Below are 25,290 nucleotides of genomic sequence, written 5' to 3' on the forward strand. Positions count from 1 at the left end.
CAATCAAGAGAAAAATATATATATATATATATATATATATATATATATATATATATATATATATATATATATATATATATATATATATATATATATATATATATATATATTGGGTTACTCTATTGTAAATTGGGGGACATAGTGTAATCAATGGGCCTGCCTACAGGAAGTTGAGGAAATTAAATGCAATCCGGTATGCAAGATGTTTTAAATCTAAATGTGGCTGTTATATAGCTGAATGAACATCATCTTTTTACCTCTTGTAATTCTAGATTCATGTTAAACGTGGGGACCATATGAAGGGAGCGCGAATGCTGACACGTGTTGCCAACAACATTAGTAAATTCCCATCTCGTAAGTACTGAGAAAGCAGTGATGCTGGGGTATTGGAGGGGTCTATAAGAAGTGCTGCTCCTGCCTTCTCTTTTCTCGAGGAATCTCAGTCCATTCGCTTTAGAGTGATCAGCACATGGGGAGGAGCAGCTTCAGGCTTAAAGTGTACCAGAACTCTAATGCACAGGGCAAAAGGAAAACAGAGAAACATCCACCCTGCATGTTTTTAGAGAGACGAGCTTGTCTAATTCACCCTCATCTTCAAGTAATCACAAGTGTTATTTGATCTATCTGCTGTGTCAGCACACAGAAATTCATCAGTCATCCGCAGACACAGCTAATATGTAAACAGGATGTCAACCCTTTGTTGTCTTCCATGAAACCAGACAGTAGACACACTGCAGATGTATTGCAGGAGTTCTGTAAGCTGTAATACGGAAATGTTTTTCTTTAAAAGTTATTATGCTGTTGCTTTTCTTTTAGAGCAGAGAGGAAGTTCTGGGTTCATGTCCACTTTAATACTGTATATGCAGTCAGCTCCCCATACAGTGATGTGGCCAATCAATAATTATTGAGAGAGGAAATGAATAATGACAGGTGTATTAGGTCTTACTGTCTGAACAGTCTTTCCCCTGGAATGCTAGCTACACGTTAAAATAAGAACATTAATAATATATATGTAGTAAGCAGAGAAGGTGTGTAGATCAAGCCTCTATTTTGGTAAGGGAAGAGGTGGCATTACTTTACTGCAATAGCAATAAGGTCTGCCAGTGGAAAAGCAAGGACATTCTAGGATACTTCTCTTCAGGAATAACCGGTGCTCTTTGTCCTTGTAGACATAGTCCCAATCCTGACATCTACAGTGATTGAGTGTCACAGGGCTGGACTGAAGAATTCTGCATTCAGCTTTGCAGCAATGCTGATGAGGCCAGAGTATCGCAACAAAATAGACGTCAAGTACAAGAAAAAGATTGAAGCAATGGTCCGGTGAGTCTCAGTAAACACTAAAACGTATTTTATTTTTCATAGAACCACTTAAAGAAGACTTTAAAAATGGTTGTCATTGTGACTCGCGCTGCTTATTAAAAGTGACTTTGTTCCTACTTCCATAAATGATGTGCGTATCTTTCAGGCGCCCGGACACCACAGAGGTGGAGGAGGAGAGCACTCCCTGTCCGTTTTGTGACTTCAAACTCCCGGAGAGTGAACTTCTCTGTCCTGGCTGCAAGAATAACCTGCCCTACTGTATAGCAACTGTGAGTAAAGCCATAACCACCGGCTCAAACATAACCAGGTATTCAGACTCAATGAGGTGACACTTGGGGCAGCCAGGTTTAACCTCAGCCTATTTCACATATTCTCGCTGAAGGTGGATAGACTCTATGAAACAACATCTATACTAGAACCCCAATCTGAGGGCAATCTGGGCCCCATACCCTGACAGCTGCTCCAAGGGTATCGTCTGCAGATCACTGACGACACGGGGGTTGCTTAAATCTCAGTAACTTCAGTTAACAGAAATGTTATATCTCAGTGCAATTTCAGTAGTCTTGGCCATAATTAGGTAGCTCATGGTGACCCAGAAACACTAGGACAGTATAAGGGGGATATAAGGCTGAAAAGCTCTCCCGTGCGCCTCCTTGCATGCGCACGCTCCGCGGGGAGCACAGTTACAAGGCTGCCTGAGCAGACATATTGCGCATATACGGCATAGTACATCTGGGTTAAAGGACAACCACTTTGCTGACTTACAGCACAGAATGAGGCCTTTTACCGATACACATCATTTACCGAATTTCATCCTGCTAATCTTACCCATCAGTCGTCTTCTTGTTCCGTCCCTCGGCGCCTCCCACGCTGCTTTCCATTCTGGCGTCACGTGATTACATACACTTCCTCCTTCAACTCGGAGGTTGTTTTTTTTGCCGGACAATCACTTTAAAGCTGTAACTCTTTACCAGTATTCCCGACCCAGGCTTGGCCTGAAAAAAAACATGCTGTGAGCGGTAAAGCCCGAGCCAGGGTAACAGCCAGGCAGGTTACTGTGCAGAGCACAGCGGAGCAGCACTTTATACTTATTTTCCCAGGATCTGGCCAGTCTCCTCCACGTCCCTTGTGGCTCTCAATGCCTTGGGTGACATAGGGGTAGAGCACCACCCGGAGGACAGGAGAAAAATGCAACGCTGGATCCTGGGGAGGTGAATTATGTACAGTGGTTGTCTGAACTGATGGGGGAGAGTCTCTGGGGTTATAATTTAGGGTCTGAAAGCGAAAAACAATTGTGCTGGTTCACACTTGGATGCTTTTCTGATCACTGGAGATCAGCAAAGCACCATTGCTAATGTATCCCTTTGGGGTCATTCTCACTGCAGTGTTTGCAATTTGCATAAATCACCAACGCAGTGCTTTGGGGCCGATTGCTTTGTGATTTTCGTTCTGTTGAAAGGGAATCGTGACGCAAAATCACGTTCCAAGTGTGAAACGACCCTTAGACCGGAATTAATGAGAACACCAAGTATATCCACTCCTTGTGTTTTGTGTTTCAGGGTCGGCACATGGTGAGAGAGGACTGGTGTATCTGCCCCCACTGTGAATTCCCAGCCCTGTACTCGGAGTTTAAAGCGTAAGCTTGCTGTGTGGGTGGGGCTATCCTCTGTCAGGAGGTGTTGGTGGAACATGTATATTAATGTGTTCTCTTCTTCAGACTGCTGGATTCAGAAAGCATCTGCCCCATGTGCTCCGAGAGGGTGACGGCCAGTCAGCTGCAGAAGGTGCTGGATTGCTCCATGTATCTCAGGCAGGAACAGGATGAGCAATAAATCAAGGACTATGTAAGCTGCCATCTTGTCTAATGTTGTTATGGGTTTGCGGTAGCTTTTAAGTATTTACAGGACTGAATGGGAAATGCTTCCTGGCAACAAAATATTAATATCCCCTCTAGAGATCATCAATGAATCTGGCTTGCATGCAAACTATGTGCAGCATGAAACCGGCAAGATGTACAGGTGATTGGCCCAATTCCCCTCTGCATAGAGTCTGCATGTAGGGCCCGTTTCCACTAGTGCAGTAAGATTCCATTGCGGAAAAAGAATTTGCATGTGGATGCGAATTTGTATGCAATCGTATGTGAATTTTAACGCGAAAATGCATTAAAATTTGCATCTGTTTGTAAGTATGTGAATGTAACCATGTCAGTGCCTGTGTGCTATTATTTTGATTGTAAGCAAAAATGTACGCGAATTTGCATGGAAAATTTGCATAACAAAAACACAGGCAAATTTCCTATTAATTACATTACAGGCGAATCGCACACTAGCTTTGCGGTGTGCGAATTCTGATGGCTCTGCTGTGCAGATTTTTTCTGCACAGAATTTCTGACAAGTGGAAACAGGCCCATTGATTTATATTAGTTATGTGAGTGTTCGCTCTAGTGGATACGGGCCCTTAAACCAGAATTAAAGTGTACCCAAGCTGAAGGTCAGGTACAGAGTGGGATACTTAGGAAGACAGGTAAGCCTCAGTGGGATCCTGAGCACAGCCCTGCAAAGATTAGCGACAATGCATTGTCAGTAATCATATCAGGGCTGTACTGCGAGTCCATGATTCAGGAGAAAGCTGCAGACGCATGGGACTGTCCACGCTTGCACAGTTAGCCAGCTGCAGACACATGGGACTGTCCACACTTGCACAGTTAGCCAGAGCCGAGTTCTCCTTGCTACTGTGCATAGTCTCCCGTATGATACACGTCCATGAATCAGGAAGAGGAGCTGCTCAGCCCCAATGTGGAGGGAGCCGCACTCATAGTAGATAATTCCACGTGTAATTCTGCTTGTAACTGGGCCAATTAATCACACTTCCTGAAGTAAAATCTGACTTGCCATATTTCTCAGACCATAAGACCGCATTTTGGAGGGCAAAAACCAAGGGGTGGGGGGGGGGAGACAAACTAAACCTGGTGTGCCCACTGTGCAGGGGTGTTTTTATGCCGCTTCACCCCCCCCCCCCCCCCCTTCTATCTAAGCTAAACTAACTGCAGAACACAGCTATCCAAGTACCTACTCTCCTCCCTCTCCAGCCACTGTAATAACAGATTCTGCTGCTCTACAAACTAGGAGACCTTCATGCTGCCTGGTTTACTGGCGCCCTCCCTCTGTGTCACCTGATGGTGCATGTGCACCAAGGTTATAAATGACATGCAGTGCGCATGCGCCAGGTTCACACAGTAAACCAGGAAAGACTGAGGACTTGGAGCTGTCATTACAGTGGCTGGAGAGGGAGGAAGAGACATGGAGTGTGCCAGCTGGATAGGTTATGGCTTCCACTGCACTGGACCATAAGGCAGTGACTTTCTCCCCACTTTTGGGGGAGAAAAAGTACATTTTATGGTCCAAAAAATACATTATGTGGTTACTCTTTCACATCACCAAAACTGACAGTGTTAACTACAAATATTTAAAGTGTTAATATTAACCACTGTCCTTTATTTCTCTTCTAGGCTCTACTTATTGGATTCTGATGAAATATACTCTTTTGGATTTTTGTATGCAAATATTACACAGAACACTTTGTATATAACGAAGATTTTGTATATATTTGTTACGGCGACGTGACCTTTATTTTAATAAGATGAAGATTTCTAATGAACATTTTGTGCGTCCTTTTGTCTGTGGTATGTATACATCTGCTAGTAGGATGCTATGCAGGCTTGCTTGGGCAATGTACTCCTGAGAGCCGAATGCTTTATGCCTGGTACACACCATGGGCTTGATTCACAAAAGAGTGCTAACTGTTAGCACGGGCGTTTTTTGCGTGAATTTTCGCATTGCGCGCGATCGCGAATTTTCACGCGAAACGATTACGTTTTCGCGCGCAAACGCAAATTTTTCCACAAAACGTTAGTTTTCGCACGGAAATTCGCGTTTGCGTGTGAAAGCGTTATCGTTTCGCGTGAAAATTTGCGATCGCGCGCAATGCGAAAATCTGCGCGAAAACGCCCATGCTAACAGTTAGCACTCTTTTGTGAATCAAGCCCCATGAGATTTTCTGGCAGATTTACTGTCCGATAGATTATTTCCAACATGTCCAATCGTTTTCCGAGCATTTTTCATAGAAAAGAAAATCGATCGGACTTGGTGAAAATAATCAATCTGTCTGTAAAGCTGTGAGAAAATCTCATCGTGTGTACCTAGCATTGCACTGTGGATGAATTGAGTATAGTAGCAGAAATAGAAGCATAATGAAGGGTGATTGGAAAATCAAGCACTGCAATAAATCTTCATGTTTATGCAGGGGCGTAGCTAGAAATCACAGGGCCACATAGCAACATTTTGGCTAACCCCCCCCCCCCCCAAAAAAAATACGGCTACTGCGCATGCTTGGCCCAGGACGCATTAATCCTCAATCATGCTCCCTTTGCCAAAAGTGTTCTGCACCTGCTAAGTTGCAGGTTTTCCAAACTGCGCAGGAGCATAATGCTCCTGGCTACAGGAGCACAATTGAGGAGGCGAGTACAGCCGAGATAGTGACACAGAGTGGTGACAGCAACATAGTGGTGCTGAACCTCCCGTAGGGGACCTGAAAGACTACATGAAGAAGCCCGAGGTAAGTAGAGATGAGCCCCTGTATAGGTAGCCAGATGTAGCCTGTTCAGTAGAGGTAGCCTGAGATGAATGCCCACATAGGTAGACAGAAGTACCCACCTCAGTAAAGGTAGCTAGGGGGCCCCCCCAGTATAGGTAGTCAGAAGCACACACCAACATAGGTAGGCAGAAGGACCCCAGATGTAGGTAGCCAGAATCCAGAGTCGGGAAAATAACATAGCATAGGAGGTTAGGGATAGATGTCACATCTGAGCCTGCCCTGCCCATCGTGTCCTCGATCACACTCCCGTCGCTGGGAGCATCCTGCCCATGATTTTCTCATGCTGAGCATGCGCAGGACGTTCCTGGTGATGGGAGTGTGATAGAGGACACGATGGTCAGGGCAGGCTCAGTGACCATGGACTGGCCCAGTCACTGAAAACAAAACTCAGCCGCTATGGGGACGTTCAGCCATTAATGGGCATGACCGATCATTTCCGATTACCACAGTGGAAACTGTCGATCAGCCATGGGTTTGTACCTTTATTGGGCACCTTTAGACAATAAATTTGTGTTGGAGGAAGGTCTTTCTGGCATTCTAGTAGAAATTTGAAGGGTTCAATAAACAGATGCAGCCTTTGTGGAACTATAAGGCTCAGCAGGTCTTACATGTCAATCAGATCTAGCTGAGAAGCTGCAAATTAATTTATAAAAATGCACTCTTTTTGAATCTACGAGTGATTGGGACATGCTGAGCCTTTGGAAGGCATCTGGGATCACAAATGTATATATAAAAGCTAAAAAGAAAGGAAAGGGAAGATGAATCTCAGCAGAAGAGCTCAGTGACCTCTGTAAACTGACTGGTCTGCCAGCTCTGCATCAGACTCTTTCTCCCCATCCGTGGTGGTTATGCCTGTGAGCTCCGTTCCTCCCTTGGCAGCCAGGACTTCCTTGCGCTAAACCAGGCCAAACAGGAGCAGCATGAGAGCCTATCTTATAGTCCTCATATTGCCACTGCACCCATGCATCCCAGGCCCCCCCTCATCCATCCTGTGCCACTCTGGTTGCTATGGTGATTGCTACGCCACTGTGTTTATGCTGTTTCATATAATGATAGTCTTGCGGAATCTCAGGTTGCCTGTACAATGTCTGACAGATACAAGAAATATCACTAATCTGAGATAAGAAGCGACTAAGAGACAGATCTCTTATTGATCAAATCTGATTGGATAGAGATCTGTTGGCTGTCCATACACCGCATGACTTATCTAACAGTTAAGTTATGCTTAAAGTGGATTTGAGTTGATTATTTTGTCTCACCATAATGAAACAGTCTATCCCCTTGCAGTCAGAAGCCCATTTCTCTGCCAGGAATGTGTTTTATGGCTGTAAATCCTTATCAGTGAGGAACACTAAAGTCTGACTGGACAGAAACTGTCACTTGCATAGCTTTTTCAGGCAGATAAAGAAGAAAAAAAACACAGCAAATGTATTTATATGCTTGCCACTGTACATACACAAGTCTATCTCATGTCACTTAACCTCCCTGGCGGTACGCAGTTGCAGTGGCTGCGTCCGTGGGAGGGATTTTTTTTTTTTTATAAAAAAGTTTATTTGTTACCTAGCACTAGGCTAGCTAACTATGTGCCCCAAGTCCCCTGTCATCCCTCTGATCTCCCCGATCGCCGCCGGCAATAGTTACCCGTCCGCGATCCCACAAGAGCCGCAGCTTCACCAATGAGCTTCACTCGTCGCTATGGCAACGATCGGACATGACGTCATCGAAGTCATGCGCAGTCCAGATTGGGAGGCTGCGCCATCGCAGGATCCCTGGGGGGTACTTATTACGGCGTCGATCGGTGGGGACCAGAGGGACTTTGGGCACATGGTGAGCTAGCGAAGTGCTAGCTTAAAGGAGAACTGTAGTGAGAGGTATATGGAGGCTGCCATACTGATTTCCTTTTAAGCTATACCAGTTGCCTGGCAGCCCTGCTGATCTATTTGGCTGCAGTAGTGTGAATCACACCAGAAACAAGCATGCAGCTAATCTTGTCAGATCTTACAAAAATGTCAAACACCAGATCTGCTGCATGCTTGTTCAGGGTCTAGGGCTAAAAGTATTGGAGGCAGAGGATCTGCAGGATAGCCAGGTAACTGGTATTGCTTAAAAGGAAATCAATATGGTAGCCTCCATATACCTGTCACTACAGTTCTCCTTTAACAATATACAACACTTTTTATTTAAAGAAATCCTCCCGGGGCCATGTGATCCCCTGCGGCGGCTAGCCTGAGCATAGGTCGGGCTTACCGCCAGGGAGGTTAAAGAAAGTCTAACTAAAAAAAGTTCCCCTGGGGGGACTCACCTCTGGTGGGGGAAGCCTCCGGATCCTATCGAGGCTTCCCCCGTCCTCCTGTGTCCCTCAGCGGTCTCGCTGTGCCCCTCCGAACAGCGGGGATGTAAGTATTTACCTTCCCAGCTCCAGCACAGTGCTGACTCTCCGCTCAGAGATAAGCGGAAATAGTCAATCGCTGTCGGCCCGCTCTACTGCGCAGGTGCAAGTCTCCTGCGCCTGCATACAGCAGACCCGACATAGATCGGCTATTTCCACCTATGTCCGCGCTGAGAGCCGCAAGAGCACCCCGCTGGAGCCAGGGAGGTAAATAGATCAAGCCTTGTCAGGCTTGTCGAGCGAGGATTGCAGGATGCCTCCGGGGGGGCCAGCGCTGGATTTCCTGCAGCTACAGCGGAGGGGGAAGCCTCATTGGGTCCCTGAGGCTTCCCCCTCCCAAGGCGAGTACCCCCCAGGGAATTATTTTTTTTACAGAGACTCGATTATTAATATGGTGTGAAAACATAGCTTGCGAGATATTGCAGGAAAAACATTGATTGAATGTGGCCAACGTCTGTTCTGTAATGCCTGGATTGTGGGGAATGTAGTCTTCCATCCATTTGTCCTTCCTACTCTGTCACATGGTCACCCCAAGTTACCTGTCCTGACAGGAAGCAATTTATGCAGCGCTATGTAATACGGTGGCACCTCATACATCAGTGTTCCCCAACCCTGTCCTCAAGGCCCACCAACAGTACTATTTTGCAGAAAATCACAAACATGCACAGGTGAGGTAATTAGCATCTCAGCAGTAAGATAAAAATGTTGCATAGATTTGGCAGGAAGGTTTGAATGATGGATTGTCCTAATGATGCTGTGCACATGCAAACATCTGATTGTCCTAATGATGCTGTGCACATGCAAACATCTGATTGTCCTAATCATGCTGTGCACATGCAAACATCTGATTGTCCTAATGATGCTGTGCACATGCAAACATCTGATTGTCCTAATCATGCTGTGCACATGCAAACATCTGATTGTCCTAATCATGCTGTGCACATGCAAACATCTGATTGTCCTAATGATGCTGTGCACATGCAAACAATCAGTTCATGCAAAAGCCCCAAGCAATGTTTTTGTAGTCCATTTATTTCCTTGTTCACCCATGCGCTGTGCACACAACAGTTTAGAAATATCTGACACTCTCATACACACCTTGTGGAAAGGACAATTTTCAGGAGAACATTTCCACTGGGAGGGATTTAAAGAGAACCCGAGGTGTGTTTAAAGAATGTTATCTGCATATAGAGGCTGGATCTGCCTATACAGCCCAGCCTCTGTTGCTATCCTAAACCCCACTAAGGTCCCCCTGCACTCTGCAATCCCTCATAAATCACAGCCGTGTTTACATCTGTAGTGTCAGTCTCAGCTGCTCCCCCGCCTCTTGCATAGCTCCGGTCCCTGCCCCTGTCCCTTCCCTCCAATCAGCAGGGAGGGAAGGGATGCAGGCGGGGACTGGAGTTCTGCAGGAGGTGGGGAGAGCAGCAGACTGACACTATAGAGATAAACACAGCCAGCTCTGACAAGCTGTTTGTCAGCAGCATGGCTGTGATTTATGAGGGATTGCAGAGTGCAGGGGGACCTTAGGGGGGTTTGGGATAGCAACAGAGGCTTGGCTGTATAGGCAGATCAAGCCTCTATGCAGATAATATTCTTCAAACCCACCTCGGGTTCTCTTTAAGAGATAAATCGGTTTTGTTGCTATCTTTGTAAGTCTTAGGCTAGGTACACACCATACAATTTTCTGTTAGATCGGTTTTCTTATCTTTTATCAATTTCTGTTCACTGCTATGAGAAAACGATAAAATGATTGAAAATAACATCAAACAAAAATTATCTATCGAACCATCTATCTAACAGAAAATTGTATGGCGTGTACCTACCATTACAAACTTTTTTTTTACGATTATCTGCCAATCAGTCCTTGATCATTTGATTTATGATTTTTATCTAACGTGTGTATGCAGCTTTAGCAAGTGAGGTCATGTGTCTATATTTACAGAAAACAAGCTGCAGTATGTGCTGATTCCAAACGCAGTTTGAAAAAAATGCCTCTAAACTGTTCTCACGTTTTTTTTTTTTGTAAATTATCCCTCTGCACTCCTTAGAGGCCAACTGAAGTGAGAGGGATATGCAGGCTGCCATATTTATTTCCTTTTAAACAATACCAGTTACCTGGCTGTCCTGCTGATCCTCTGCCTCTAATAGTTTTAGCCATAGACCCTGAACAAGCATGCAGCAGATCCGGCATTTCTGACATTATTGGCAGATCTGACAAGATTAGCTGCATGCTTATTTCTGGTGTACTTCAGACACTACTGCAGCCAAACAGATCAGCAGAGGTGCCAGGCATCTGGTGTTGTGTAAAAGGAAATAAATATGGCATCCTCCACAATGTCACACTTCAGGTTATCTTAAACATCCTGGTGCAGGTCCTTGCAAAACACAATTTCAGAGAAGGGGCAGTTTAATAGGAAAGAGCCTTTTATTTATTAAAAAAAAGGAAAAATCAATAATGCAAGTATATTGCTTTAAGAAACTAGTTATAATCACACTTGAGTGTATAAGTACACTAACCCAGACCACATAAGCACATTTTTTTAGCTGTGAAGTGAGATCTGGTTACTGTGAGTTTCTCTACCATGTGGACACATTACTCTTCTCTGTTCAGTTTCTGTTAAACTACTTTTAATGAAGAATTATATATATTTATATCAAAGTATCATACAAAACAAAAACATCTTGTGTTCATGTTCTATGTACAAATGAGAGCAGGGAGGACTGTAAAATAAGTACACCTATGTAGAAAGTGCTGGAGAGAAAAGCATAAGTCCTGCCAACCTTCCTGATTAGTACCCGGAATAAAAAGCTGCTGAGGCTCCCTCTGTACACAGACTGCTGAAACCCCGGAGGAGAGACCAACGCTGCTCCACTGCTCTGTGCATCTGCACCCGCCTCGTCCTGGAAGACATGCTGCTGCCGCTTCCTGCATGGTGTGTCTCTGCTGGGACACCTTCACTCATCACTTGCCCTTCTTGGCTTTCTGTTTACTCTTTTTCTTGTCTCCGTCCTTTTCTGTCTTCAATGTTTTGGCTGGTTTGGAAGGTTTTGAAGATTTTGAAGCCTTTGCTTTCTTTGCCTACCATAAGGAAAAAAAACAACAACTCAGGTTACGATAATTTCACTCCTGCAAGTTTTTAAAGTGCACTTCTGTTTTAAAACTGTTGTCAACTATGTTTATTAAAAAATCTTTTTGTATCATGTTGCTGCCGGATAAGTTTCTTTTTACCAACAGAGTAGAAGTTGCTTCTCCAGCACAGAACTCATCACATGACCCAGTCCATCTCCTACTGCTAAAAGATTAACTATTTGAGGCCAGCACTGCAACTACACTTAGCGTCTAGTTAAGTAGTTAACATCCTCTCTAGTATACGGACTATCTCATGTGGCTGGTAATGAGAAGTGTCTAGATGGCTCACAGACTGCCATTCAATCTCAACAAGCAGCTGTCCATGGCACAGAACAACAGTTTTTTAAACCCAGCAATGCACAAAACTTTGAACTGTACATACAAGCTGAACTAAATGAACTGCATTTTTCTCAACAAAAGTGGAGTGTACAGATCGTACAGCTCCGCCTACCACTGCCGTCATACCAACGCTATCCAGCGATTGGTGAAGCTGTGTGCCTCTCTGGACTGGACTCACCCCCCACTGCCTGGTTCATTAACAATCAGCAATGCACTCTGCGTAATCACAGCTTCTACCAATCAGTGGCTCTCCTTCTGTATGACGGTGCGGCGGTAGGCAGACCATGCGGCCAAGCAGAGCACAGCGGACACTGGGAAAACCGCAGCTAATGACGATCGGCAGATCGTCTTCACATGAATCGCAGTTTCGGTTTAAAACCGCAAAACCATTCAGCCATATGCCCATCAAATCACTCTAGCTGTATGCAAAATATTGCTTATAGAACACCAAATACAGAAGACTATTGTGCACACACTGCGCACTCTACATCACTGGTACAATCCTTTCGATTGTAAGCTCGAAAGGGCAGGGCTCTTCCCCCCCCTTTTGTGTCTTGGAAATGATTATACATTTTATTCATCATGTTATTTTTATCACGGTCATTACCAATTCTGAATTTTGTATTCTGTATGCTTTATCATTTTTTGTATTTTGTCACTAATTATGTATCTTGTATATTGGTGTACACCATTGTCTGTATTATGTACCCCATGTTTGTTTCTTACTTTGTACAGCGCCACGGAATATGTTGGCGCTTTATAAATCAATAATAATAAGCAAGGTATTTAGCCTGAACTATAATGAAGAAAATCCCTTGCGTGCAAGCCTCAGGTCATATATCTAGAGCATGGACAGATTTAAGCACACTGAGAACCCAAGAGCTGTGTTTTTTTTTTACAATGAATATTCCCATAATAATGCACTGGTGCTATGAAAGGGATGGTTGTGGAAGACGACACACCATTACTTACCTAGGGGGGCTGCTCCTCTAGCACCCTTGTCCCTGTGGAGTGCACTATGCTAACAGCACTTCAAAGATTCCGCCTGTAGGCCCCATTCACACTAGAGTGTTTTGCTGCGATTTCAGCAAAATGCTCAAACGCTAGCGGTTTTTAAAAGCGCTAGTGTAATGAAACCCTATGGGCCCATTCTTACTTAGGCAATTTGCACTAATTGCCGCAAATCGCCCAAAACCGCAAATGCGTCACATGCACCATTTTCAGGCGATTTCCCGGCGATCGCGTTTCAGTGTTATAGAAGCGCTATAAACGATCGCTGCGGTGTTCAGTGATTTTTCCGCGTGAAATCGCGAAAAAAAAAGCACTCCTGCAAATTGAAATTGCAAGTGTGAATGGGCCCGTAGTGTTCACTCCTGGCCTTGATGTATGCCGGAAGATGCCTGCAGGAAGATGTAGTCCATAGCTGTAAGTACAGATATATACTCACATCTATGGACTACATCTCCTGGAATTCATTGCAGCATGCATCTCCCAGCATGCATTGTGGCCGGGACCATGCTCTACAGGCAGAATTCTTTGAAGTGTCAGTTGCTGTGGATGTTTTCCCGGGGAGGATGGCGCACGCACGCACGCACGCACGCACGCACGCACGCACACACACACACACACACACACACACTCTTATGAACCACCCTTATGGGAAGGTTAATTGTAAAAAACAATTGGTCCAGGGTGCTCAGTTCACTTTAAATGACATGCATATATTCATTATGTTCTTTACTAAGAACCAACTTTCCTTGCAAGGCACAAATCGTGATGCTGGTCTGAAATCAATCTACTGCATAAATCAAAGTTTTAATACAAAATGAAAATATAAACCCTTAGCCCAAAAACTAGTAAAATCCATAAAAAAAAACCCATAAAATTGTTAGAGGATCGAAGTAAACCACAAAACACAAGCAGTTGTGTATGTTGGTAGTGGTGTCAGGAAAGTTATTGTTACCTTAATCATTGCATCGCCATCAACTTCATTATCTTCCTTTTCTTCAGCTTGATTCTCTTCAGCATTCATCTCCTCATTATATTCAGAGTCTAAGGAGGGGGCCGCCTCCTTTTTAGAGGCTTTTACCATGCTTAGAGAGTAGGGGGTGAGATGGGCCTCCTTGTTGTATCCGCGTGTGAATGCAGCCTTGACCTGGGATGGAAGAGGCGGACAGTTACACCCACAGCCTGCCACTCACAGACATCAACAGAGTCTGCAGCAAAGTCACACAAACACTAGAGATGCGAAGTTCGGATCTTTTCCATGATTCGGATGATTCGAATCGGATCATTGAAAAGATCCGGATCTTTGATCCGAATCTCGGATCATTTTGCAAGGGAAGCATTTCGGGGGTGAAATGACTAGCAGGACAGGAGAAGGGGAGGGGAGTGGACACACAGAGAAGGGGAGAAGATGGACAGAGGGCAGGGAGTGGACAGAGAAGGGAGGAGGGACGAGCAGAGAGCAGAAATGTTTGTTTGCACACAATACCCACATGCTGCAATCATATGCCTGACATATGTTTCACCTATATGTTCATCTGTATACTTGGAATGCAAACGTCACAGTGAAAGAAAGCATTCCCCAAAGCATTCCCAAAATTGAAGTGCAGCTGTTTAGAGCATTGCAGGAGGATCGTATTGCCCTGCAATCACAGTGCACTGTCATTCTAGCTCAGCACGTCTACAAAGTTACTAAGCTGTGCTTCTGAGCCAAAAGTTTCCCATTTGTTCACTATGCAGCACAACTAGGAACAGACAGCCTAAAATGTGCAGCACATTACAGCCAGTATGTGTGCTCTACACATATCTGGCAGTGGCACCCATGTCCCATCTACCTGTCCCTGCATTGCCTGCAAGGCTGGCTGGCTCCCCTGGAACTGAGCGATCCATCTCTGCTCTGCTTCCAGGACCCCGCTGCCCTCTGAGAGGGGGCGTGTCACCCCTGGCCCCACCCCTTTGTGATCCGAATCACTAATTTTGATGATTCGGATGATTCGACTCACAAAAGAGATTCGGATCAAAGATCCGAATCGTTCATGATCCGGACAACACTAAAACACCAAGCTGTACAAGCTCCATACACTTACTATAGCAACATACCCGGACAATTGTATAGAACGTATATAATCCTACAGTCAAAATGGCCCCACTACTCCGATAGGTTATCTACACAGTAATAACACAGGTACAAACCATTCATTTGCTAAGGTTAAAGCTGGCCACAGACACTAGTCTATTTTTCCCATTGCTATCCGAACGAGACAGTCGATCATTTGATCAAATCAGCTACAAAGCGATGGCCCACCGATTGATTGAATCAGACGGAAGATTTTGGCTGCCCTTTGATCAGCAATTGCAGTTGGTACGGGTAAGTAATTAGAACAGAAATTGCCACCAGATTTGACCAACAGATAGATACCTCTCTGATCAAAATATGATCAGAGAGGGATCTATTATTGCCACACACTGAATACATTTTTTTATAGATTTCACCTTGAAATATGTTAAAAATCAATAGAGCCACCGTGCAGGACTGACCGCTGGGCTCCAAGGTCTCCCCCCTACCCCCCCCCCCCCCCTCCAATCTTAAATGTGCTCCTTTGGGGCTTGTGCAGAGTGTTGGTAGTGGAGCGCACACTCGCCTGTATGACCACATACTGCTCCTGTGTCCTCTCTCCATCCTCGCTGGGGCATCTGTACCCCGTGACATGTACGTAGTCACATAACATACATGCGCCTGGTCATGGGGTACAGAGAGGACACACGAGGAGTGTGCGCTGCACTGCAAATGTATCGCTGACAAATCAAAAAAAAAATATCGCTCTGCATTGTGTCTCAGGCATTTTTTGTATGCTGATAGCTGAAAAGGAATTTTACTGAAAACACCTCCAGTTAAAAAAACCCAGGAGGAAAGTTTATTGAATCGAGGAATTTGTTTTTCAAAATAAAATGCTTATGTTTCCTGGACCCAGATATACATTTGTGGGAACAGATCTCCAGTATTAGACATGGGAGAAGAGTAAGAATAGAAAAGATATTTGAAATAAACCAAATTCTGTTCAACGAAAACACCCAAATGTATACATTAGTTGAGTTGTTACTGGAGAGATGATGATGATCTTACCTTAGGGTCAAGTTTAGAGAAGAGGCTTGGTTTTCCTCCCCAACTGGAGATCTCCATGATGTTATCAAAGTCTTCTTTCATTAAATAGTATGAGTCCATGAAGTCCACCACGTCCTGCACCCCATCTGTCCCTCTGTCAGCCAGTGGCTTCACCAGCTTATCCCGCATGTAGGACAGATAATCCAGGTTCACAGCGCCTTTACTCACCCGCGTTCTGAAGTGCAGAAAGGTCAACATTAAAAGGCACGTTTTATTTGAGAAAATATGTTGCATGATATATAAAAAAGGGCAGAGTAGTAATAAGCAGACTCCACATTAACACTCCTAGTGCAGAAGGTAGTCCAGATAACGGAAGCAATAAATACTGGCTACAATCCGGACATGACATGCGTAGTGTAAACACACATTTGTCTAGAAAGAGAATAAGAATCAAGAAAAAGTTAATCCACTGGAGCAGTGCTATAGAGAGTTACCTGAGAGACATGTGCATTGCCAGCTCCTGGGTGATACGATCGTGTTTCCCAGTAGAAGAATACTTTCCCAGCCAGCTGGGGAAATTTGGAAACTGGGACATGTAGCCCCGCATTAGCTCTCCAGGCAGAACGCTGGCATAGATCGCCTACAACAGAAAATAAATGCTGTAACATTCAGTAGCACATCTCACAAACAAGGCGGTACAATACAAATGATGGTGTCATGTAAGTGCTTGCTACATATCCAATCTCCCCTCTGTGAAGATGCAGAGCTAGTTATCCAATGTCCCCTCTGTGATGATGCAGAGCTAGTTATCCAATGTCCCCTCTGTGATGATGCAGAGCTAGTTATCCAATGTCCCCTTTGTGATGATGCAGAGCTAGTTATCCAATGTCCCCTCTGTGATGATGCAGAGCTAGTTATCCAATGTCCCCTCTGTGATGATGCAGAGCTAGTTATCCAATGTCCCCTCGGTCATGATGCAGAGCTAGTTATCCAATGTCCCCTCTGTCATGATGCAGAGCTAGTTATCCAATGTCCCCTCTGTCATGATGCAGAGCTAGTTATCCAATGTCCCCTCTGTCATGATGCAGAGCTAGTTATTCAATGTCCCCTCGGTCATGATGCAGAGCTAGTTATCCAATGTCCCCTCTGTCATGATGCAGAGCTAGTTATCCAATGTCCCCTCTGTCATGATGCAGAGCTAGTTATCCAATGTCCCCTCTGTCATGATGCAGAGCTAGTTATCCAATGTCCCCTCTGTCATGATGCAGAGCTAGTTATCCAATGTCCCCTCTGTCATGATGCAGAGCTAGTTATCCAATGTCCCCTCTGTCATGATGCAGAGCTAGTTATCTAATGTCCCCTCTGTCATGATGCAGAGCTAGTTATCCAATGTCCCCTCTGTCATGATGCAGAGCTAGTTATCCAATGTCCCCCTCTGTCATGATGCAGAGCTAGTTATCCAATGTCCCCTCTGTCATGATGCAGAGCTAGTTATCCAATGTCCCCCTCTGTCATGATGCAGAGCTAGTTATCCAATGTCCCCCTCTGTCATGATGCAGAGCTAGTTATCCAATGCCCCCTCTGTCATGATGCAGAGCTAGTTATCCAATGTCCCCCTCTGTCACGATGCAGAGCTAGTTATCCAATGTCCCCCTCTGTCATGATGCAGAGCTAGTTATCCAATGTCCCCCTCTGTCATGATGCAGAGCTAGTTATCCAATGTCCCCCTCTGTCATGATGCAGAGCTAGTTATCCAATGTCCCCCTCTGTCATGATGCAGAGCTAGTTATCCAATGTCCCCCTCTGTCATGATGCAGAGCTAGTTATCCAATGTCCCCCTCTGTCATGATGCAGACCTCCTGTGGGATTAGGCTGAATGGAAACAGCCATTTCTAAAACCATAAATAGAAAAGCTAAATCTGTCTTCATGAGCAATCACTGTTGACTGTTCTGAATGAAAATTATAGAAAGGATTGCTGTGCAGACTCATGGCTCAGCTGCAGCCAAGAAGCCCGTTTTGTTCCACTGAGAGAAGAGGTAGAGATACAGTCAGCGAGGAGTGCCAACAACAGGAAGAATGATGTGCTTCTGTTTTATGAAGGCAAATTACACTGAATAATGTACTTTAGTGATTCATCATGAAAGGGGAGTAAGAAGATACAATTGCTTATCTTATCAGTTTATTTTTACCTTGGGTTTCCATTAAAGGACAAACATCAATAAAACAGTCACTATTTTCACTATAATGTCTCCCTTCCCGCTAGATCAGCAATAAAAGTGCAAGTCTCTAAATTGCTGGAATTAACTCTGCTTCATCCAGATCCTTAATCAAGTGCTGCTGCACTGCATTTTTGGTAGGGAGGTGTGGCTAAACTGCAGCTCACCGCTTCTCCTAATCAGGAGGAGGGCGTGACCAAATTACCACTCAACCTCTCTCCCATAGGGCTCAATGGAGGAGTGTAGCACAGCCCTCAGGAAGGCAGCAGATTGGTCAAAATGAAGAAAATTCAGGCAGCCGTTAAAGCACAAACTGCAGCAGTGGTCACATAACTGCTGATATTTACAGCAAAACTAAGGTATTTACAATCCGCACCTTGCACATTTATTGCTAGCAAGTGAGAGAGGCTGGGGCCCCCGGCTGTCGTGCGAACCAGTTTGTGATTTTAAAATTTTTGTTTTGCAGCTTCCAGGACGCGGTTGACAGGTGATTGGTTAGGGAGGGGACTGTGTGGGAGATGCCTACACGTGGCGGTCCCTGTAAAAGATGTAATCAATGATTACGTCCAACCAAGCCTCCCACCTGAATGCTAATTTATGCAGATCCTGCTAGATCGGTATGGCAGGCAAAGGGTGTATGACTGTACACCTGATTGGCTGACTGGCGCCTGCTGGCCAGATAGAGGTAGGAAATTGCCTGAACTGGTAGTGAGCAATTGTGTGTGTTGCAGTTTGCATTCAGTTTAGAGGTGATGGGGGTGAAGTCCCTGGAGGTGAGAGAGCCAGGGCTCGCCCACATTTCCCTCTGGGTATCGCATGGTGGTTTGGGGGCCCCAGCAAGTGAGAGAGGCTGGGGCCCCCGGCTGTCGTGCGAACCAGTGTTTGTGACATATTGCTAGTCCAGGGGTGGAAGGAGCCAAGGTATGCCTGAACAGGGCTTTTATAGCAAATGTATTTTGTTTTCCACATACTGTATTACCAAAGAGTCTATACCATATTGCAACATTAGGATACGAGTAACCTACTTAGTTATTCCATAATATGGATGTCAAACACATTTCTCTGGGTCCCTGCTGCTGTAACCATGGTTAATCACTGCCATTCCACTGCACAAGAGCACACTTGCTACTGGTCCTGGTGTTTGTGTGGAGTTGGCCTCAGATATGGAGGTTTCTATATAGAAGTCATGAACTGCTGAATCAAAGTGCACTAATTACAAAAAGACTTGAAGCAAACTTCAAGCGAAAAAAAATTATAATATAACGAATTGTATGTGTAGTACGGGTAAGGAATAGAATGAAAATAAGATTAGTAGCAGAGAAAAAGAGTCTCATATTTTTATATAGCTTTTTTAATAAGACTGATTTATTCTGTCACAGTTTCAGTTTTAACCACTTGAGGACTGGCTATAAAGAACAACTGTTAGCCATCATATGCACCCCACAAAAAATACATATGTAAGTAGATAAATGCTTGCACTACTTACATATCAGATGTAATGCACTGTCCACGTTTTGGTTCCTTTTTTTTATTTTAAATTTATATTATTTTCCTGGCAGGGGCCATCTTGTGCCCTCCAGGTTAAAGAATCCCCCCCCCCTCTGCATCCCCCTCCTCCCCGCACGGACTCTGAGCACAGCGGGGAGGGGATATAGGTGGCTAGCACAGACTCACCTAATAATGGATCCAAGTGCTGGCATTCCCATCTATTCTCTGGAATACCACCGGAGGCAGTGCAGAGAGTATAGAAGGGAACTGCAGCGCCTGGAACCATTAATCTAGGAGTCTGTGTGCACCGCCTTCATCCTTCCCCGAAATTCAGCACAGGGAAGAGGGAGCAGAAGTGGGGGGCATGAATATGCCAGTGGAGGAGGGGGGCAGAGGACAGTGACAGGAGACAGCCTCTGGCCCCTCTCCCTGCGCTCTAACAGCGGCTGAAACAGAGAGTGAAGGGGAGACCAGGCGGCCAATCACAGCGCAGAGAGATGAGTGACAGAGGCTTCAGCCAATCAGGCTGATACAGCATAGCAAGTCACTTCTCTTTTACGTCTGTGTTAGTCTGCGTACCATCTTAGAGCCTGGGAGCATGGGGAGAGAAGGAGCACAGTAAGATTGATTTTAAAGTTTGGATTTGCCTGGTTAGCATCCTCTTGACTATTGTAACAGCCTGCACTAGAAAACTAATGTTTTATTTTTAGTCTAACAGTTACTCTTTAAAGGGACTCCGAGCAATGCAGAAACTATGGAAAGATGCATATTTTAAAGCTCTCTTTCTCCTCTTTCCAATGATATATAAACCGCCGCCCTATGCCTTTCAGTTTTCGCTATTTTCGCGATTGAAATCGCCACGGCCGCGATTTCAATCGCGAAAATAGAGAAAACTAAAAGGCGTAGGGCGACGATTTAGGTGTCGCCAGAAAGAGGAGAAAGAGAGCTTTAAAATGATATCCATCTTTCCATAGTTACTTGTATTACACAGAACGACACTTTCACCAGTGTCAGCAGCTCCATTCTGCAGAAAAAGTCGCCCTGTGTAATACAATGTAACTATGGAAAGATGGATATTTTAAAGCTCTCTTTCTCCTCTTTCTGGCGACACCTAAATCGTCACCCTACGCCTTTTAGTTTTCTCTATTTTCGCGATTGAAATCGCGGCCGCGGCAATTTCAATCGCGAAAATAGCGAAAACTAAAAGGCGTAGGGCGGCAGTTTATATATCATTGGAAAGAGGAGAAAGAGAGCTTTAAAATGATATGCATCTTTCCATAGTTTCTGCACTGCTCGGAGTCCCTTTAAGGACCAGAGCAATTTTGATGTTTTTAGTGTACCCAGTTTAGATAGCCAGGCATAGGTATCCCCAGATAGCACATCTCTCCTCGGCGTCCAGGATCGCACTGCCACTAAGTTCCAGGTCCCGGCTTGATGATGTCATCAAGCCGGGACCAGACACTAGAAGGCAGAGCGAGGCTGGATGCAAGGCAGAGCGGAGGGGAGGGGAAGTGACGATCGCAGGAGGAACGTCAAAAGAGGCGAGTCCGGTCCTCTTCCTTCCTCCTGCTTCAGTGATCACTACGATCAGCGGCGATTGTAGTGATCACATGATCAGGAGCCAATTACCATGGCTCCTGATCAGTGTGAGGATATGTCAGCTGTCATATGACAGCTTAATCTCCTCTCTCAGGTGTGTGTGTGATTGCGTCAGGACTTCAAGGACGTTACAGCTATGTTCTGGCATCAGCACCCACATAGAGCCACACAGAGGACGAAACTGTAACGTCCTTGGTCCTAAAAGCACACTATCTTTTAAACAATAAAACAAAGCAGAAATAAAGACTCTCTGATTTGAAGCAGTCTCTCACTGTTTCTTGGCTGTTTATCCTCCCTGGCGGTACCCCGGCCTACACTCGGGGTAGCCGCCGCAGAGGATTACATGGCCCCGGAAGGAATTTTTTGAATAAAACTTGTTGTAAACCTTGTAGCTAGCACTAGGCTAGCTACCTGGGTCCCCCAAGTCCCTCCGCTCTGCTCCGATCCCCCCGATCGCCACAGTTATACATACCACCCCCGTATCCCGCGATAGCGCAACCTCTCCAATCACCTCCAGGTTACGCTATGGGGAAGATCGGGACTGCGCATAACGTCAGACGTCATGTCCGATCATCGCCATAGCGACGACTGAAGCTGACTGTGGAGGCTGCGGCTCTCGCGGGATTACGACTGGGTAAATATAAGCATTGGCGATCGGGAAGATCAGAGTGGGGGGGGGGGGGCGGGGACTTGGGTGACATAGGTAGCTAGCCTAGTGCTAGCTACAAGGTTTAGAACAAGTTTTATTCAAAAAATTACTCCCGCGGACGCAACCACCGAAACTGCATACTGCCAGGGAGGTTAAAGAGAGTCTGAAGCCTTAAAATGTACCTCTTTATTTCAGGATCCTCTTCAGCCTTAAGATGAAAGATGATTCACAGCTTCGCCGCGGCAGAACAAGTTCTTTAACCCCCTGAAATCCCCGTAGCAAAATTCTCCAGTACTTCCTGGAGGAGGCACAGCTTTGTGCAGTAGCTCTGCCTCTGCTCCAGTCAATCTGTGCCGATCGCCACCTCTCCTCGCCCCTCTCAGTCTTCTTTCACTGAGAGGGGCAGGGAGAGGCGGAGATCCAATGAGATTGACAACATTGGAGGCAGAGCTATAACACAAAGCTCTTTCTCCCCCCGGGTAGCAAAATCTGCGTCCTGGAAAGTCATAGAATTTTGCCCCAGGATTTTGGGGGGGGTTTAAAGACCTCGTTCCGCAGCGGGAAGCGGGCGAATCATCTTTCATCTTAAGGCTGAAGAGGATCCTGAAATAAAAAGAGGTAAAGTTTAAAGAGAATCTGTACTCTAAAATTCTTACAATAAAAAGCATAGCATTCTATTTATTATGTTCTCCTGGGCCCCTCTGTGCTGTTTCTGCCACTCCCTGCTGCAATCCTGGCTTGTAATTGCCAGTTTTAGGCAGTGTTTACAAACAAAAGACATGGCTGCTAACCGGCATGTGACAGGCTGAGAGGAGATCAGTCTGACTCATACAGAGCCTGCAGAGGGCCTGGAGAGGGTGTGTATAGCTTATATCCTATCACAAGCAGAGGAAAGAAAATTAGATTTTTTAACAGAGATAATACAGCCACTGTGCAACTAGGAAAGGCTACAGTAAGACAGACCACATTAGAACAGGTATAGGAAGAAATAAGGTTGAACATTTTGTTACAGGGTCTCTTTAAGGCTTCAGACTCTCTTTAAGTGCTTCAGAAAACGACCCAGTTGGTCGAATAGCTCAGAGAAGCTCTTTTGTATAGATACGTTTTTCAACTCTTCCTGTACTGGAAAACAATATGAGATTATTTTCTTTGCTACTCATGTTCTATTTCTTAGATGTACTACACATATAATTAATTATATAAGTGTATTTATGCTTCAGGTTTGCTTCAATATGTGTATCTAGAATAGCGAGGGACATGAAGGCAGACAACTAATATCACATCATGGCACAGAGAAAAAAGAAAAATGAACAACATGCATTATTGAAGTACATGCTGGAAAAGGGTAAATCTACAATACATTTAGGTATAAATGTGGCTATATGAATTATTCCTTATCCCACACAGTTAGATACATGTAGTACATATACACACCTGTGTTGGGAGCAAGCCCCAGGCCTGCTTACTGCGGATAGCCCGGTCCACCAGGTCGCCGTCACTTATGCTATCAGCTGTCTTGCTCAGCAATAATAAGTGCTTCTTCACGTTTCCACTAAAGTAACAAGAAACGTAATCAGTGAGGGCTGGTTCACAAGAGCGGTTCTGCAACGCTCATGACTTAACGGTGTCCATTCAGAAGAAAAGACAGACATTGGTACTTTCGCTTCGTGTCTTTTGCGGACCTGCTGCGTTTCGATCCTGATTTTAGCTGTTGTCTGCCCGGCGCTTAGCCGATCCTGGAAGCAACATGTTGATTCTAGGATCGTTTACCGTCACACTTCCGTGTCCCGAGCACGCCATGAAAATTATTCGGAACGAGATGCCAGGCTGCCGCATACATACCGGTACGCCGCCGGTGAGCTGGGCGCAGGGTGAGCCAAATGACAGCTCCCCCCATCCGCTCAAATTCCTGGCAGTGTTAAATACTACTCCTCCTGCAACTCGGAAGGAGATGTAATTTGGGGTCTGGCAATCACCGGAACCCCCGAATTACCCATATACACCCCGTGCACTAAAACATTGCTGCTATAATGGCGCCTAATTTCGGCACTGAACGCTGTGCAGTGAAACAACAACAAGGCTGCCAGGGGCGGTTGGTTCAGATGTCTGTCTAAACCAGCTCTAAGATTTCAGGCTGGGACAAAACTGATAACAAAGACAGGAGATCTAGATGTTCTCACCCGGCTTCTGCTGGTTTCACATGAACATAATTTTCCTGAACAAAGAGGGGCGCCAGTGAGTAATCATGGAAGAAGAGATCCAATTTATCTATAAGTGTCATGTGCGCCGTTTCTTCCCCGATACTAAACACCTTCCGTACCACGTCAAAAGGACCCTGAGAGGAAAGGAGATACAAGTTACCCTCCGCTTAACACAGCGGTGATCACTGCTAGTGGTAGCAAGTAAAAAGAAAAAAAAAGTGAATGTTTAGTATTGTAACACCTGACATTTAAGCATCATCTTGAAATAGTTTTAAAGATTTAAAAATCCCTCCCACACTCCAGCCCATGTGATGCACCCCACAATACGCCCTCATACTGAACTACAGGAGCGCTCTTGTTTGGGGAGTCACCTGATCCCCTCCTCCAAGTAGGCTGTCTGCAATCTCCTCACACAGCACAGGATTAAGCTGTCCCAAAGCCACCCACATCCCTGGGCCATGCCCACATCCTATTCAAAAGAGTGGAGAGGGTCCAGAATTGGCAATACAGCTGCATCCGACTTCACAAACCAAATCAATCCTACAATGTTGCCGCCTTTCCGCATCATTGGGCCATAGCCACACCCACTTCTGTTGCTTATACTAGGAAGGAAGGCTAGTAGCGGTAATTGTCACAATAAACCACTAACGGGCTGAGTGCCTGGTTAGCGCATGCACCAACTATACCATAGAAGTGACTGGAGGAGCCACGGAAACGACCCAGCAGCCTTCTTCAAGAAGCGAAGGGAGCCCTGGCTGAAATCCCCACCATTAGCTCTATACTCCTAACCCTTTCCAAGTCATTTCTCGTGTGTTCTACTGCCCTTCGTGAATTTCATGAAATTCTGAAATATTGCATGATGAGAGAACCTGTTATCATTTTAACATCTCACACATACTTTGTGAATTAATCTCCATCTCTGAAAAATTGAGAGAAAGGTTTAGATTATTCACAACCTGGAAGCTCTACCAAAATACAGGATTGTCCATTTCCAGCTAAAATAAGATTGTAAACAAAACAAAAAAATAACTTGGCATCTGACTCACTATTTTGAAGTCCTTTTTGGCATTGTTGGCATTGCTCTTGGCTTCATCATAGGTCATGGCTTTATTGCCAGCGCTCCACATACTGAGGTTGTGAAGTACCTACAGAAGAAAGAGCCTCACTGAGTTACTGAAGTTAATGAAAGAGGTT

At 45.1% G+C, this 25,290-nt stretch overlaps 2 protein-coding genes across 3 annotated transcripts in view; one reads left to right on the forward strand and one right to left on the reverse strand.

The window, feature by feature from the left end:
* The window catches only part of WDR19 (WD repeat domain 19), a 97,860-nt gene extending 92,883 nt beyond the window's left edge, over nt 1-4,977 (forward strand). Inside the window, exons 32-37 of the mRNA XM_068278460.1 lie at nt 273-354; nt 1,170-1,320; nt 1,466-1,589; nt 2,880-2,956; nt 3,038-3,164; nt 4,829-4,977. Of these exons, the coding sequence (XP_068134561.1) occupies nt 273-354; nt 1,170-1,320; nt 1,466-1,589; nt 2,880-2,956; nt 3,038-3,152 (549 nt within the window). The 3' untranslated portion in view covers nt 3,153-3,164; nt 4,829-4,977. The remainder of the gene's footprint in view (nt 1-272; nt 355-1,169; nt 1,321-1,465; nt 1,590-2,879; nt 2,957-3,037; nt 3,165-4,828) is intronic.
* Nucleotides 4,978-10,976: 5,999 nt separating this feature from the next.
* Nucleotides 10,977-25,290, reverse strand: part of RFC1 (replication factor C subunit 1) — an 85,332-nt gene continuing 71,018 nt past the window's right edge. For both annotated transcript variants that reach the window (XM_068278461.1, XM_068278462.1), the window contains exons 19-25: nt 25,143-25,241; nt 24,076-24,230; nt 23,330-23,447; nt 16,437-16,582; nt 15,964-16,177; nt 13,798-13,989; nt 10,977-11,444 (exon numbers count right to left, since the gene is read on the reverse strand). In XM_068278461.1, coding sequence (XP_068134562.1) covers nt 11,328-11,444; nt 13,798-13,989; nt 15,964-16,177; nt 16,437-16,582; nt 23,330-23,447; nt 24,076-24,230; nt 25,143-25,241 — 1,041 coding nt within the window. In that variant the 3' untranslated portion in view covers nt 10,977-11,327. The remainder of the gene's footprint in view (nt 11,445-13,797; nt 13,990-15,963; nt 16,178-16,436; nt 16,583-23,329; nt 23,448-24,075; nt 24,231-25,142; nt 25,242-25,290) is intronic.

This window comes from Hyperolius riggenbachi, chromosome 1, assembly GCF_040937935.1.
Source record: "Hyperolius riggenbachi isolate aHypRig1 chromosome 1, aHypRig1.pri, whole genome shotgun sequence".
NCBI classification, from domain to species: Eukaryota; Metazoa; Chordata; class Amphibia; order Anura; family Hyperoliidae; genus Hyperolius; species Hyperolius riggenbachi.